The sequence below is a fragment of the Anser brachyrhynchus genome, assembly GCF_964034855.1.
Source record: "Anser brachyrhynchus genome assembly, chromosome: 27".
NCBI classification, from domain to species: Eukaryota; Metazoa; Chordata; class Aves; order Anseriformes; family Anatidae; genus Anser; species Anser brachyrhynchus.
The window spans coordinates 4,020,286-4,035,863 of record NC_137720.1 but is presented as its reverse complement, the minus strand read 5'-3'; the positions used below and the strand labels follow the sequence as shown (position 1 = coordinate 4,035,863).

The window sequence follows — 15,578 nt, the reverse complement described above, 5'->3', positions numbered from 1 at the left end:
AAACGGTGGGATGCTGCCGCGTTCCTCGCTTGTTGAAAGGAATAAATCGCCTCCCAGCCTGCCTGCGCTCTCCGCTGGCTGCTCTCTGTTCCTGTGCTGTCCCCGTCACCCCCCGGCGGGGTTGGGGTGGGAAGTGCCCCGAGCTGGCAGTGGGCTCAGGGTGCTGGCTCCGTCCCCATCCCATGCTCCCGGCTAACGGCCGTGCCCTGCTCTCCGCAGGAGTTTGCCACGCTGACGCGGGAGCTCAGCGCGTGCCGAGAGCAGCTCCTGGAGAGGGAAGAGGAGATCTCAGAGCTGAAAGCTGAGCGCAACAACACCCGGGTAAGCAGGAAAAACCTCCCCAGCTTCCCGTCCCCAGAAACGCGGGATGCCCAGATGCTGCTGGGCTGACACTGGCATCACCAGCCCCTGGGGTGACAAGAAGCTCACGTTTGCCCTCTTGCAGCTCTTGCTGGAGCACCTGGAGTGCCTGGTGTCGAGGCATGAGCGGTCCCTGAGGATGACCGTGGTCAAGCGTCAGGCCCAGTCGCCGTCTGGGGTTTCCAGCGAGGTCGAGGTGCTCAAGGCACTCAAGTCACTCTTTGAGCATCACAAGGCGCTGGATGAAAAGGTGAGACGGGCGGCTGGGGCCTCTCCCATCACCTGCTCAGAGCAGACCTTGTCCCAACGCTCCTCGCCGGGACAGCCTGGCCTCCTCCCTCTGCCTGGATGGCATTTTATTTCATTACATGACGTGGTGACGTGGGATGCCTCAGCACGAAGGTTTGGGGAGCTCAGCACTCAGATTTTAGGAACCGCTGGGGCTGGAGCAGATTCTGTGGGCTTGAGGCCGTTGGGGATGGGGACCTTGCCTCTCCAGGTTGCTCCCCTGATGGTGGTGAGTGCTGGTGTTTGGCAGCCTGGTTCAGTCCTCGCATTACAGCACATATAGTTCCTCCTGAGTCATTTGCCTCGAGCACCTCCTTGCTATGCTAAAAAACATCTCCAAGCTACCCTGGCCTGGTCAAGCTACTCAGAGCTACTCCTGGCATCCTCCAGGAGTCAGACTGACCCCGGCTATTCCTCCCCAACATGCTTTTGCTCTCCCAGCTGATGGGCTGGAGCCTCCCTGAGTCTGTGCCCTGGAGATAAATCCATCCGATCCTGGCCCTCAGACAGATAAACGGGGCTAGGGCTTCCCCTGGCTCCAGGACACTCATCATAATAAATAAATAACCGCCTGTCCCGTTATCTTACCCACCTGCAGGTCAGGGAGCGCTTGCGAGCATCCTTAGAGCGAGTGGCGACTTTAGAGGAGCAGCTGGTGGATGCCCATCGGCAGGTAAGAGGTGCTTGGCAGCCTACCCTGGGCCCCTGCCGGGGCGACTGCTGTGCTGGGACTGCTTGGAGTTAGGCCAGGTTTGTGAATTCAGGTTGAGTTTGGTGAACTATGGCCCCCAAATGTTCACATGGATCAGAAAAATGGCATTTGGGCATTTTTAATGTATGGCTATTCCAAAGTTCCTATTTACGTGCGGGGGTGCCTATACTTAATGTTTAAGAGGAAGCCTTGTAAATACTGTGAGAGCTTTGTCTTGCAGGCAAGGTTTCCTCTGTTGTTTTGCTGACTGGTATTCATGTCACTGATGAAAACAACCAAAACTTGAGTCATCTCTGGTGGCTGAGGGTGACTTTGCTTGTTGGGGTCTTACCGGCCTCAGCAGAGACCCAAACCTTGCTGCACCCAGCACCCAGCCGGCACTCTCAATCCCCTTCTTTGCTCAGCCCCTGCACGGGGACTTCTCTGTCCCTGGTGTTTATCCCTGTTCATTTTGGAGGAGGTGCTCATCCTGCTTTCCTTCCTGAAATCTTTTCCCTGCCACAACTGCTGTAAAGGAAGAGCCATCCGTATAGCCTGTGCCTGGCCAAGTTTTGCTCCTATTTCCAGATCCCGGGATGTATCTTGTGATACTTTGCAGGGAGCTTTCTCCATTCTCCCTCAGTGGAGCACGGTGCAGTGGTGGGGTTTATCGCCTGCTCCTGCTGGCTACACCTGCACTGGGCTCGGAGTCCGGCTGGCTGCAGAAAGCAGTGAAATGCAAGGGGGCACTCCTGGGACACGGGGCTCAGGACCCTGAAAGCTCACAAGCAAAAGCTCACTGCTGGGATTTGGGCTCATTCTGTGCCTGTAGCAAGCACTCCTCTCTCCAAACAAGATGTGGCTTCATCTTCCATCAGTCCTAAGCCTTTGTTTCACCCCCCTGTTCCCTGCACAGGATCTCTGCCTTCCCCTCTTCCTCCACCCTCTCTCTCCTGTACCCCCTCAGCCCTAAGCAGTGGCTGAATACGATGCTGGAAGAAGCCAGTGGGAAGCCAGTTGCAAACCTGGGTGTGCTGGGGCTGGCCTCACTCATAGTCAGGCCAGCTGGTTTCATTGCCTCTCTATTATTAACGAATCCCTGTTGGTGTGCAGGTGGCAGCTCTGCAGCAAGGCACCACACGGGAGGCCCCAGCAGGCGAGCGGGATGAGAGGGAGCCCAAGGAGCCGGCGCAGAAGCTTCCCTGGAAGGTGAGAGCCCTAGAAACGCCTGCTGTGCCCATGCTCACCAAGGCCATGGTTTCTCTAACCCCCTTGTTGCAGGCTCTGGGGTACTGAATGCTTTTTGCCCTCCCCTGGCTCTATACCCCTGGGAAATGCCCTTTGGATACAAGCCATTTTCCAGCACAGGTGAATTCGTGCTCCCACCTGGATGCTTTCCAGGCGCTCAGCTTCCCAAAGGTGTTCTGCACATCCAGGGACTCAGCCCTTAGCTAAACCCGTCCCGCTGTGCCTGCGAGAAGCCACATCCCTGGTAGTGGGGACTGTTCCTGGGGGTCCCAGAGCCCCCTGCCCCATTCACCCACCCCATAGCCGCACCTTGTGCCAGCCCTGGGGCAGCCGGGCACCCACCTCCCTCTCCGGTGCCTTGCAGCGGCTCTCCAACGGCTCTGTTCACCCCGACGATGAGGCAGGGCGGGTGGTGGAGCTGCAGGAGCTCCTGGAGAAGCAGAATTTCGAAGTGGTCCAAGCCAAGGAGCGCATCTCTGCACTGGCTGCCAGCGTCGCGGAGCTGGAGGAGGATCTGGGCACCGCCAGGAAGGATCTGATCAAATCAGAAGAGATGAGCAGCAAGTACCAGCGGGACCTCCGAGAGGTTAGGCACTGCCCCCTAGCCCTGCAACGCCCATTGCAGTTGCAGAGACGTTCGCTGCTGCTTCCACATGCTCTGTGTTGGGAAGAGTTTGTAACCCCTTTTGTAAGCACGGAAAAGGAGGGTGAAGGCCAGTGTTCCCCCACAGAAACCCTGCCTTTGGGGGTCGTCCCCACATCCGTCAGCAGGACTACCCTGAGGTTATAAGCAGACACTGAGATACCCCCAGGCAGTGACCTGTGTCCATGCCAGGACGTTTTCTGGGATTGCCTGACTCTCCCTTTATTGTCTCCAACGTATTTTTGTGCAAAGCAGGGCTTTTGTTGCATGCTTAGGCTCAGGGATGTTCCAGGCTCAGAGAATTTTTCTGGCCCGGTTATTCCCAAATTTCTGGCCACGGCTCAGGGTGTGACAGCCCCATCGCTTCCTCAGGCTCTGGCTCAGAAGGAGGACATGGAAGAGAGGATCACCACGCTGGAGAAACGCTACCTAGCAGCCCAGCGAGAAGCTACCTCCATCCACGACCTCAATGACAAGCTGGAAAGCGAATTGGCCAACAAGGAGTCCCTGCACCGCCAGGTACCGGAGCAGGACCCAAAGGCTCCCACCACCCCGGGGACCTGGGAGGGAAAAGCGGGTGCTGGGGAGAGGAGATGGGTGCCAGGAGTCGCATCCTGCCCTGTCCCGCAGTGTGAGGAGAAAGCCCGGCACCTGCAGGAGCTGCTGGAGCTGGCGGAGCAGAAGCTGCAGCAGACGATGCGGAAAGCAGAGACGCTGCCCGAGGTGGAAGCGGAGCTGGCCCAGCGCATCGCAGCGCTCACCAAGGCAAGTGTGCGGGGTGCGTGGGGTGGACGGGCCAGGGGGCTGCAGGAACCACGGGCAGAGGCAGGTCTGGGCACTCACCTGCAGAGATGGAGCCTGGCAGGCCCAGGGCACCCTGCTCTCGGTCCCAGCCTCTGAACTCTGCTGCCCTCTGCTTCCTCTGTGGTAGCGGGGACAGTTCACAGCTTTTAAAACTCCTCATGTGTCCTGCACGTGCAGGGCTAGCTCCTTTCCTCAGCTGCTCTCTCCAAGGCAGAGGTGGCCTTGCTGGTCAGGGTGGCCATCGCCTGGTGTTGGGATAGTTTTGGAACAAGGAGGAGGAGGAGGAAGGACCCAGGCTGGATCTGGGAGGGTGCAGGCGTGGGTGGAGGTGTGGATGTGGCCAGTCCTGCCTTTTCCAGGTGTTGGGGTGGGTGCCCAGTTGCTTCTGGAGCACCTCCATCTCTGATCCCCTCGCTAGCAGTCGTTTCAAGGCTTGCACAGGGATGCAGGCAGCAGGAGGGAGCGCCTCGTCCTGGGAAGGATGCGGATGCAGGGATGGAGGAAGGGGTGCAGGAGGGCCCGTGTGGTTTTGGGGAGCGCCATCCGAGAGGGCTGCTCTGCTTTTCCCAGGCAGAAGAGAGGCATGGGAGCATCGAGGAGCACCTCCGGCAGCTGGAGAGCCAGCTGGAAGAGAAGAACCAGGAGCTGGCCAGGGTAAGTGGTGCTCAGCCCGGATGGGGGAGTCCTCGAGGGTCCTCATCTGGCCTCAGCTCCCCCTTGCTGTGACAGCTGGGTGCCTGGACACAGCACAGAGGGTGGGCTTGCTGCTGTCTCCAAAAGAGGATGTGAGAAGGGCCTGGTTAATCCTTTCCTGGTCAGGATGTCTCCATCTAGAGTCACCCAGGACCTCATGCTGGTCCTCTGCGATTTCCCTCTCTCCTGGGCATCCGTATCTTGCTGCTAGCCTGCCACATCCAGCACGCCTTCCTCCCTGCGTGGTGCCTGCAGCTCCAGGCACTGCCCAAAGCACCAAGCCAGGACCCCAAATGCAGGGCAAGCCTAAACACAGAGCCAACGCGTCGTGGGGTGCAAAGTCTTGCTGTGTTCCTCAGCTGGCAGCCGGGCTGTCCCCACGGGAGGCTGCCATGGCCACTTCTTGGGTCACCCAGATGGCATTACAGCACGTGCCTCCAGGTCTGGGTCACGCTGGGGAAGCCCCTGGCTGTTTTCTCCCAGACCAGAGATTTGGAGAGACCTTTGCACAGGATCTGCTGGGGTCTAGAAAGTGTCCCCAGATTGGAACTGTCCCTGGGGGTGCACAGGCCGAGCAAGTCTATGACTTTGGGTCCCTTCATCCCTGGCTGGGAAATAGCAGAGACCAGCAGGGACCCAGCAGAGGCTCAGATCCGTGCTGTAAGGGGTGGATTTGTCAACAGAAGCTGGTCCTGGTGAATCAGCTGGAACAGGAACAGCAGGAAAAGGGTGGCAGGAGGACAAGGAGCTCCTCACGGCGGGAGGAGCAGACCCCACTGGATCTGACGTGGCCGGTTGCTGTTTGCCATTGCAGGCCCGCCAGCGGGAGAAGATGAACGAGGAGCACAACAAGCGGCTCTCGGACACCGTGGACCGGCTGCTGAGCGAGTCGAACGAGCGGCTGCAGCTGCACCTCAAGGAGAGGATGGCAGCCTTGGAGGAGAAGGTATCAGCTAGGGGCAGGCTTCGGGAGGGAGGTGTCGGGGGGTGAGGGGCCTGCAGCGGCCCTGCCACGGACCCTCCACCAGCTGAAGCACGGATGTTTGGAAGTGCCCATGCAGGGATGGAGAAATGACCCCGTACAGGATGCCAGCCAGGTGCCAGGGCTGGTGGGAGCGGGGAAGCGTGCTCAGCATCGCGCCCTCGCCTCCTGCCAGCCCCCACCCGGCAGGACCCCGCTCCCCACCGAGCCGCCTCCGACAGCGGCAGGATTTGTCCTGCTCCATTCCCTTCCTTCCCTGCGTCTGCCCCACCACAGCCTCACCTGCAGCCTGCACCCAGCTGTCGGAGCGAAAACCCCATTGCATTTTGCAGGAGAAAATGCAGCGTTCATCCCCGAACCCTCCGTGTGGTGCTGTGAAACCCTCCCGTAACCCAGGCCCTGCCACCAGCCCCATCTGCCTTCTCCGAGCCGGGGCAGAGCCCGTGAGCAGCCACCAGCTCCCTCCCTGCTCCTCCCAGGGAGCCAGGCTTTACTTTGAGCTGTGTGAACACAATTAGCTGGCAGAGCAGGCGGCCCAGAGCAGGACTAAACCTCGCGGTGGCAACAGGAGACCAGCCTGTGATAGTTCCCCTCTGTCTGGGTTCCTGCAGGGACCGGGCTCCCCGTAACAAATCAGGGCGCAGAGGGAGCTGCACCCCTGGTTCATGCCTCCAGGACCGGGTCTGTGTCCCTGCTGCTCTGAACCTCCCGTCCCCAGGCAGACCTGGCAGTGCCAGCATGTGTTCAGCCGGTGTCTGAGTGGCTCGGGGTACAGAACAGGAACTCACGCTTGGTGCTGGTTCCAAATTCCCATCCCAGACGGAAACAATCAGGGAGCAGAGTGGTGGCGCCTCGTGGAGGAGCGCTGCCTTCCCCAGCCTGCTGCTGATGCTGGCACGCACTACAACCAGGTCATCCTTGGGCAAAAATCCTGCAGTTTGACTTCCCAGGCACAGAGCAAAACGTCAGGCAGTTGCAAGCTCTTCTTTCCCCTGCCTCTTCTCTAGCACGGAGACAGGGACATTTTTGCCCTTGGTCCAGCTGCCGGAGGAGCTGATCTCCTCTCAGCCACTTTCCCAGCCTGCAAGCCCTGCCAGAGCTCTGATTGCTGCTTGCCCACCATGGCCGTGCCCCAGCCCCAGTGTAGGACTGGAGGTGGGCTGCAGCCCTGCTTTTGAGGAGCAGGGGGTTGCAGACAAGGCTGGTTCGCGGGCAGGTAGGTGAGGACAGGCTGGGAGCCATCACCGTCCATCCTGCCCGCGTCGGTCCCGCTGTCCGTGTGGCAATTCCACGCCGGCTGTCCCCGCGAGGCCACGCAGCCGTCTCCTCAATGGTCTCTCTCTTTCTTTCCTGTTTTTGTTCCCTTTTCTTTTGTTTCATTTTTTTTTTCAAAGAACACATTGTTACAAGAGCTGGAAAATACCCAAAAGCAGATAGAGGAACACCAGCACGACAAGGTAAATGCCGCGACAGGGAGCCTGCCCTAGGGACTGCACCTCCTCACTCCTAACCCCTGACTAGTGGCAGTCGTGCCACCTAAAATACCCTAGTTTTGGAGGAGCTGGGACCCCAAAGCACCCAGCAGCAGGAGGCCACAAACTAACCCACGCAGTGGCTGGATGGAAGCTGCCACCCACCTCACTGGAGACCCCCGGTTCGGTTCCTGAACAGGCATGTTCACTCCCATCTCTGTATTTCTATCACACTCATCCATCCCCCTGCCGAGTGAGGACAGCAGCGAGGCTGCGGTGGCTTTGTCCTCGTTTCTAGAGGAGGGTTTGCCCTGGTGCTCCCTGGTGCAGCCCGGCTGCAAGGGACCGTGCTGCTGAGGCAGCCACATCCCCCTCACCCTCAAGGCTTCCCCGACCTCCTTGCTCGATCGGCGGGGAGGTCTGCTCCATGCCCAGCTTGCAGAAATCCCCGTAGGTCTCCACACCTCCCCTGCTCTCAGATAAAGCACCTGAGTAGGATCTGCAAGACAAGCCCACGCCAGCCTGTGCCAGAAAGCTAGAGGGTTGCAGCTTTTTGAAGCAACGGGAGCTTTGGGGACGTGCCCCGTGTCTTGTGCATGACGGGAGGGTCTGGGGGCTGCTTTCCCCCTTGCTTGCAGCCTCTGCCCTCCCAGATGCTCCCTGCCTGCTGCGAGGGTTAGCAGGCCCTGCTTGTGCTCCCCGGCCACCGCTGCTCAGCTCCGGGCAGAAGCAGAGCCCGGAGACCTGCGTGACGCTGCCCGCACGCTGCCCGCCCCAGTTCAGCCCACTTCAACCCCCAGTTGCCCACGGGATCGGATCCTGCTGTGCCTGGAGGATCCCATCCCTCTGCCTCCCTCCCCACCCACAGCATCCTGCCGCAGGGCAGCACGGCCCCGTAGTGCAGGCGCAGGGTCCTGGCCCGGGGGGGACATGCCCAGCATCAAATCCGGCCGGCGGGTCCCACGCTGCCAGCCCTTTGCCGCGGTGAATGTGCACGTGCAGCCCGGAGCAAAGCCAGAGCATCCTGGTGGGACTGGCTTTCCTTCATCTCACAAAGCAGCCTTGGTTCGAGCACGTGTGTGTGTGTGTGTGTCTGTCTGCCCTGTGATCGCTCCCCCCCTCTCGGCATCACCCTGGCATCACCCCAGCGTTGTCATTCACTATCGCCTGCATGAGCTGTTTCTTCACTGGGGCTTTGAAGCTGGGATGGGGGCTTTTAAAGGGAATATAAACCTGGAAATTGCTTGGTTTGCCCCAAACCTGGCTCTTTGTACTCTTCGGTACAAAACCAACCCCATCTCTTCTCTTGCCCTGAACAGCGACGGCTGTCAGACGAGATCGACAAACTGCGGCTGGAGGTCGATCAGCTCAAGACCAGGAGTGGGACGTTCGTGGAGAGCGTGCACACGAGGTAAGAGCCTCCTGCCAAAACCGTGCCAGCCAGTGCACACCCCGCTCTCATCCCACACCCATGTCTTCAGGGCGTTTTGTTTTTTAGGGCCCCAAAATGCTGTTGGTGCTGGGCATTTCAGTCTCACTCAGTTCGTCACAGCAGGGTCGGCTCTGGCTGCACTGTCCCTGCAGCAGATCTGTCCTGGGGTGAGACACGGACTGCTGAGAACAGCCCAGCCCAACCAAACAGCCCCAGATTTACTCTCCAATGACAAAAAAAAAAAACAACACTGGGCATTGTTTCTTTTTCTGCACAAAGGGCTCGGGGCTTGTGCAACCTCTCTCTCAGCCCTTTCACCCAGGGGTGGCTTTATCTAGTTCCGTCCTCGCTGCCCAGCTCAAGGTGCTGCGGACCATGCAGCATTTTCTTCATTTTGGCTCATTTTTAGTCCCTGTGAAGTCTAGATGTTCACCGCCCACCTTTCCTCCCCCGATGTGCTGGGACGGGCTGGTGAGGAAGGAGGAAGCCGTTTGCCGTGATGGCCATCAGTGCAGAGACCGCCACGTAGCACTCTGCTCTGCCATGGTGCTTTGGAGGTCAGACACACAAAGCAGAAGCCCCCCCTCCATTTTTTTTCCTTCCTTTCTCCCTTGGCCTTCCCACAGCCTTCCATTTAAAGTCGGCTGGGAGGTGGGGGGATCCCAGCCCGGTGCTGCAGGAGGTGAGGTGAGTCCATCGGGTCTCAGCCTCTGGCACCAGCCAGGGGAGCCAGCACAGCCGCAAGAAACCAGGAGTGGTCCCAGGAGGTAAGGAAAGGAGGGTGCTGAGGCAGCGTGCACCCCACCGCGCTGCTGTGGCCACCTGGGAGCCCACGTCCTCACCTGAGCCCTCACCACCTGGGCTAGGTGCGACAAGGGATTGCCGGGAGTGACCACGAGCTGCAAAACCTCACCTCTCTGGGAGGACAGCAAAGAAGGGAAGGAGCTAGTGACCAATCTTCAAGCAGAGAGGAAAGGGCCTGGAGGCCCCATGCCCACATTGGAAGGAAGGAACGGGGAGAGCAACGACAAAGTGAGGCTGAAGGACAGCTGCGTGCTGGAGGAGGGTCTGGAGCATACGTGGGACCTGTTTGTATGGGTCTGCAAGAACAAGACGGGCAATCTTTATTTTCTCTTTAATTTCTTGAAGGACAATTCAGCAGAAAGCTTGAGTTACAGAGGCCAGAATAATCCCCCAGTTGAAATGTCAGCTTTTGTCTAAGGCACCTTTATCTGTTTTTAGCTCAGGAGCAGCTTGTCAGCAGCTCCGCAGCTTAAATCCTCTTGAAACTTGGGCTGTGCCTTCGTCTGCAGGCACTGAGCTGACACCAAGCTGAGCTGCTCATGTTAGTGATTTTGTCTGGGCTCGGCAGGATGCTGGGGGTGGGGAGCCCAGATCTATGCCTCCACTGGAAACCAGACCCCACCGTGGTGGAAAATCTGCTGATTTCTCTGGACAAATGCTTTTTGTCATCCTAAATCAAGCCCTCATGCCTCCTATTGCGATGGGTATGGTGAGGAACGACCCCGTTCTCTGGGACGACACTTCGCTCAGCCACAGGGGTGGGTCTTCGGGGTGAGGAGGTGTGACTGGGTGACATGGAGACGTGCAGGGAGCATCACAAATAACAAAAAGTGGCCTCGCGTCCAACTGGAGCTGACGCATTTGTGTTCCTGAGCACCGGCACAAGCCTGGAGGAGGAGGAGAAAGAAGTCCCGTCTGGTTTCCTGTGGGAGATCCCAACGCTCATGTCCCTGCACCTGGAAGATCTGTTTCAAATGGGATTTTATTCGTCAGGGATTTTTTCATGGAAATACTGAAGAAAACGTAAACAGAAGAAAAGCTCCGTGTCTAGCCCCCATCATGGGGATGGGGAGAACAGGCACAAGAGGACTCTGGTGCCATACGTGTAGAGGAGTGGAAGCTGTGCTGGAGAGGGGAGGCCAGGAGGGGACTGCAGCCCCCAGACCCGCCGGTTTGGGCCAAAACTGGCTGGATGCTCAGTGGGTACCGGGGCAAAGCGGGAGGTAGCACTTGGGTAGGGCCCTGGGCTGGGCTTCCAGCTGCCTGTGAACGCACCTCCAGGGCCAGGATAGGGGGAACAGGGCACCCTTCTCCTCCGGACCCTGCTTTTGCATCACTTCACGCAGAGCAGGGAGGCGTCACTGTGGTGGACATCCCAGCACGGCCCCGTCCTCCTCCTCTGTCCTGAGTGAGCCTGGGCCGTGAGGGGAGCCGCAGGGGAGCGTCCTTGCACAGGCAATGTCCACAGCAGAGCTCTCTCTCCCCAGGTCCCACATGGGCAGTGCCACGGACCTGCGCTTCCCGCTGAGCGCCGTGGTCCATGCCCCCGCCGAGCCCTTTGGGACGGCCCCGGGCCTGCCTCGGGCGCAGAAAGGGCGATTCGCCGCCCGGCGAGAGGAGCCGGCCAAGGTAACCCAGCGTCCTGCCAGCACGGGGCCAGGGCCGGGCTCGGGGTCAGGGTTGGGGTCTCCTCCTGCCCCACACGCTGGTCTCACATGTCCTAGATCTGGGGGCGTGGGGCAGTTTCATTCACCCGGCACGGGGGTAATGTGACAAGAAGGGTTTCCCGTTGGGGTTGCATTGAAGCACGAATGCTTGAGGCCTCCAGTTTGGCTTTTGGAGATGTGGGGGTGCCAGGTGGGACCAGTGGACCTTGTTCTTCCAGGACTGGGAGCAGGCCCAGGCAGGCAGCGTCCTGGCCACGGGGCCTCACGCCTTTGACAGCGACCCTGAGATCTCTGACGTGGATGAGGATGACCGCGAGACGCTCTTCAGCTCCATGGACGTGCTCTCCCCTGGCGGGCACTCGGATGCTCAGACCTTGGCCATGATGCTCCAGGAGCAGCTGGACGCCATCAATGAGGAGATCAGGTAGCGGCCATGGCCAAAACCCAGCACTGCCTAGCTCTGAAATGGCTCTGGGGGGGTGGCACAAACCGCCGGGCAGTGGGAGGAGGCTTTGATGCCCTAAAATTGATGTCTCGGTCCAGATTCAGCCAGAGAAATGGCTCGAGGACATTTAGCCACAGAGCTTGGTCCTTCCTACATGGGGATCTCTGTCCTTTGGACGCACCAGTGTGGGCTTACAGAAAGGATCTTTGCTTAAAAAAGCAAAAAAAAATTTAAAAATCCCCATAAATTCTGAAAGGAATTGGGACACCTCTCAGCCGTGGTTTGTGTGGATTCTGATGGCTCTTGCTGCCATTCCTAGAGTCAGCAGCGGGGCTGCGGTTCCCTAAAGCAGGTCAGTCCCGTGACTGGGAGGTACCAGATGGCCAGGGACCCCCCCAGAAAGGTGGGGAGCCTGAAGCCCTGACCTCACTCCTTCACCAGGATGATCCAAGAGGAGAAGGAGTCCACCGAGCTCCGTGCGGAGGAGCTGGAGACGCGCGTGACGAGCGGCAGCATGGAGGGCCTCAACCTCACCCAGCTGTGCAAGAGGGCCTCCATCCCCACCTCGCTGACGGCCCTGTCCCTGGCCAGCTCGTCCCCGCCGCTCAGTGGCCGCTCCACCCCCAAGCTGACCTCCCGCAGCGCCGCTCAGGACCTCGACCGCATGGGGATCATGACGCTGGTGAGGAGGCGCCTGGGGCAGGTGGGAGCCTGGGGAGGGGGGTGCATGTGGCTGCCCCCCAAGTGTCCGGTACGGCTGCGTGATGTGGAACGGGATGCCCGTGTTTGCTGAGGGGTTTCTCCATTAACTGCCTCCCTTTCTGTGTCTCTCTCGCATTCTCCCTTGCAATCAGCCCAGTGACTTGAGGAAGCACCGGAGGAAACTGCTAGTGAGTGGCTCCCACCCTGCTGGGTTTTGTCCAAGCCCCTTTTCCAGCCTGCTCCTGGCTTTGTCCACACCAGGTCAGGGTGCACTAGGCGTGGGATGGAGCTGGGGACCCCAGGGATTCAGCAGGAGGATCAGGGGGATCCCGTAAGGTGCTTGGAGACATGCCGGCTGGCAGCCTGGGGCTCTGGCAGGACGTGGGGAGGGTCCTCAAACATTGAGTGTCCCTTCTGGGGACAGGGCTTATTTGGGACATTCCCATCTGTCCTCCTCAGAGCCCTCTGCTGAAACAGCAGCTTCAGTCCCCACACCCTGACCTGGACCATGGGGCTGCCTCCTCTCTCCTCCCCAGTTCCCTCATTCCCAGGATCTTGGCCCTACGGCTGTATCCTTCCCATCTGCCCGGGCACCTTGAGCCACCACCAGGGCTCTGCTTCAGGCGAATCCTGGAGTGTGGCCTCGGGGCCCCGGTGGCTCTTTTGGCCATGCCTCCATGGAGCAAGAGGGGTAGGTTTTGGGGCAGGCAGCAGGACAAGGATGGAGCTGGAGCCACCCGACCTCATGGCTCCTGTGCTTGTTCAGTCACCCGCAGCTCGGGATGAAAGCCGAGAGGACAAAACCACCATCAAATGCGAGACTTCCCCCCCGTCCTCACCCAGGACGCTGCGGCTGGAGAAGCTGGGTCACCCCGCGCTGAGTCAGGAGGACGGGAAGAGGTAAGCGGAGCACCCGTTGGCTCTCAAACCACTCGTTTGAGGATTTGTGGGGGGGAAGTGTGGGGCTGTGGGATGGGCTGGGGTTTGCTGTGGCTTGTGCGCTGCTCAGGAGTAACCTCAGGCTTTGCTGTTCCTCTCCCCCCTCCATCCCCAGCTCCCTGGAAGAGCAGGCCAGCAACCTCAGCAGCAACAGCAGCCAGGACTCCTTGCACAAGGGCTCCAAGAGGAAGGGGATCAAATCTTCCATCGGGCGCTTGTTTGGGAAAAAAGAGAAGGGCCGCTTGATTCAGCTGAGCAGAGAAGGGGCCACAGGGCAGGGTCTGTGAGCAGCTCCGCTCCCAGGCGGGCCGGGCGGGCATTTTCTCGGGCCGGGCTCTCTGCATGCCTCCTGGCACTGTCTGGCTTCGGGGTGCTGTTGGGGTTGTAACCCCAGAGGAGCAGGGACACCCCTGCTGGGCACCCCTGGGGACGTTGGAGCCACTGGCTTTGGGCTGCCTGCAGGTTCAGGGCAGTCAGAGCCTGGTGCTTTCAGCCCCATGGACCTTTCAGGCCTGAGCATGGCCCAAATCTCTTTCCCTCCCCGTGGCACCTCCCTGATTTTGCACAGCCCTTTGGTGGGAGCTGCTTTTCCACACCTAAACCCTTTACTGCGTCAATGCCGAGCATCTTGAAACAGGAGGGCTGGCAGCTGGGGATCCCTGTGGGCTCCCTGAGGATGCGGGGGGCTATGAGGGTGGGTTGAAAATCCGTGCTGCGACGGCGCATCCCCGACACCCCGGTGCAGTGCCCTGGGGGTTGTCACACTGACCCTGGAGACATCGCGCTGACGCTGGGGACATCACGCTGACCCACAGGTGTTTTGCCCAACAGTGCTGCTGACCGACACAGAGGTGGGCATCCAGGACCCTCTGGGACTCGGCAAGCTGGGTGCTCAGGCTGAGAAGGATCGTCGCCTGCGGAAAAAGTGAGTGGACCTCCTTCTGTGCCCCAGCAAGAAAATGTCCCGCCTGGTGGCTGCTAAGCCATGACACAGGGCTGGGGATCGCTGAAAAGGCTTCTTGCCTTCACACTCTCATGAGCCCTATTAGCTCCTTTATTGCTTTGCTGCCAGCTGATTCTTGCTGCCTGCACTCTCTTCCCTTTCGAGAGCTGTTCCCTTCTCCTCAAGCTCCCAATAAACCACTCTTTTGTTTCTGTTCCCTCCAGGCATGAACTTCTGGAAGAGGCTCGGAGGAAAGGATTGCCCTTTGCCCACTGGGATGGCCCCACCGTTGTCTCCTGGCTGGAGGTGAGGCAGAGCACGCCCGCGCATTGTCCCCACACGCCGATGGCTTTGCAGTTGCTGCTGGTCTGCAGTGTGCTCCCCTGGCAGGGGTACAGCACCCCACAGCCCCACCGTGCTTGATCCATGCACAGCATGACCATTGCAAAACAGCTCATGCTCAGCAGTTTCTTCACCTGGCAAAGCCTCGAGCCCCTCAACGTGCCCTATAGAATGGGTGTTCGGTGCCAGTGGCAGTAGGGGCCACTTCCCGAGGCACGGAGATGTTTTCTCTCCTCCCTGGTTGAGTAGGGAGGTGGCAAAGGGGCGGTCGTGGAGCCATTTGTAGGTCCAAGTGAGTGGAGCTGGGGGAGCAGAGCAGACCCCCAGATCTCTCGTGGTCTGCAGGGTTGCACTTTGGGGTGTCCTCAAGCTCTGAGTTGAAAGGCTCCGTGGGTGTTCTTTCACTGTGCTGTCTCCATGAGATATAGGGATGCTGCTCTGCCTGCAAGCCATGTGTGCAAGGGCCAAACAAAAAAGGAGCCCCCCGTGGATATCCAGCTTTGATACTGCGTTTAAACCGGGCGTCCTAGACCCCTGCCAGAGGAAATGAGGGTCTGTGCCCTGGGCAGTCACCAGCTTTGCCCTGTTTCGGCAGCTCTGGGTGGGAATGCCTGCCTGGTACGTCGCTGCTTGCCGAGCCAACGTGAAGAGTGGAGCCATCATGTCAGCCTTGTCCGACACCGAGATCCAGAGGGAGATCGGCATCAGCAACGCGCTGCATCGCCTGAAGCTGCGCCTGGCCATCCAGGAGATGGTTTCGCTCACGAGCCCCTCGGCACCACCCACCTCACGGACAGTAAGTGCCCCATCCCACGGCTGGTTTTCCCCTTTCCCTGGCTCCTTGGAACCACTGTGGCTCGTTGTTCCCCAGGGAGCCCCAGTATTGCAGGCAAGTGCAGCCAGAAGGGGTTCTCTAGCATTCAGCGCAGGCTGTGGATGGGGTGACATCCCCTCACGGAGCAGTAAACCCACCAGACACGTGTCCTCAGGCACAAAGGTAGTTTACTGCCATCAAGTGTGAAGCACTTTCCTGCCTTGAAGGCCCAGCAGACGCCCGCACCCTCACCCACAGGGGCTGTCAGCAAGGGGCTGACTCTGCAAAGCAGCCAGCGAAGAGCAAAGC

General features: G+C 59.5%; 1 protein-coding gene across 6 annotated transcripts in view; it reads left to right on the top strand.

The window, feature by feature from the left end:
• The window catches only part of PPFIA4 (PTPRF interacting protein alpha 4), a 54,119-nt gene that overhangs the window by 29,897 nt on the left and 8,644 nt on the right, over positions 1 to 15,578 (top strand). For 3 of the 6 annotated variants that reach the window (XM_080569648.1, XM_080569647.1, XM_080569650.1), the window contains 20 exons: positions 220 to 321; positions 446 to 610; positions 1,247 to 1,321; positions 2,453 to 2,548; positions 2,952 to 3,173; positions 3,603 to 3,749; positions 3,861 to 3,999; positions 4,609 to 4,688; positions 5,542 to 5,673; positions 7,104 to 7,166; positions 8,501 to 8,592; positions 10,905 to 11,046; positions 11,303 to 11,508; positions 11,971 to 12,211; positions 12,384 to 12,419; positions 12,998 to 13,131; positions 13,286 to 13,449; positions 14,002 to 14,095; positions 14,338 to 14,419; positions 15,051 to 15,251. In XM_080569648.1, the coding sequence (XP_080425774.1) occupies positions 220 to 321; positions 446 to 610; positions 1,247 to 1,321; positions 2,453 to 2,548; positions 2,952 to 3,173; positions 3,603 to 3,749; positions 3,861 to 3,999; positions 4,609 to 4,688; positions 5,542 to 5,673; positions 7,104 to 7,166; positions 8,501 to 8,592; positions 10,905 to 11,046; positions 11,303 to 11,508; positions 11,971 to 12,211; positions 12,384 to 12,419; positions 12,998 to 13,131; positions 13,286 to 13,449; positions 14,002 to 14,095; positions 14,338 to 14,419; positions 15,051 to 15,251 (2,613 nt within the window). The remainder of the gene's footprint in view (positions 1 to 219; positions 322 to 445; positions 611 to 1,246; positions 1,322 to 2,452; positions 2,549 to 2,951; positions 3,174 to 3,602; positions 3,750 to 3,860; positions 4,000 to 4,608; positions 4,689 to 5,541; positions 5,674 to 7,103; positions 7,167 to 8,500; positions 8,593 to 10,904; positions 11,047 to 11,302; positions 11,509 to 11,970; positions 12,212 to 12,383; positions 12,420 to 12,997; positions 13,132 to 13,285; positions 13,450 to 14,001; positions 14,096 to 14,337; positions 14,420 to 15,050; positions 15,252 to 15,578) is intronic. The other 3 variants (XM_080569652.1, XM_080569651.1, XM_080569649.1) reach the window with 2 other exon arrangements.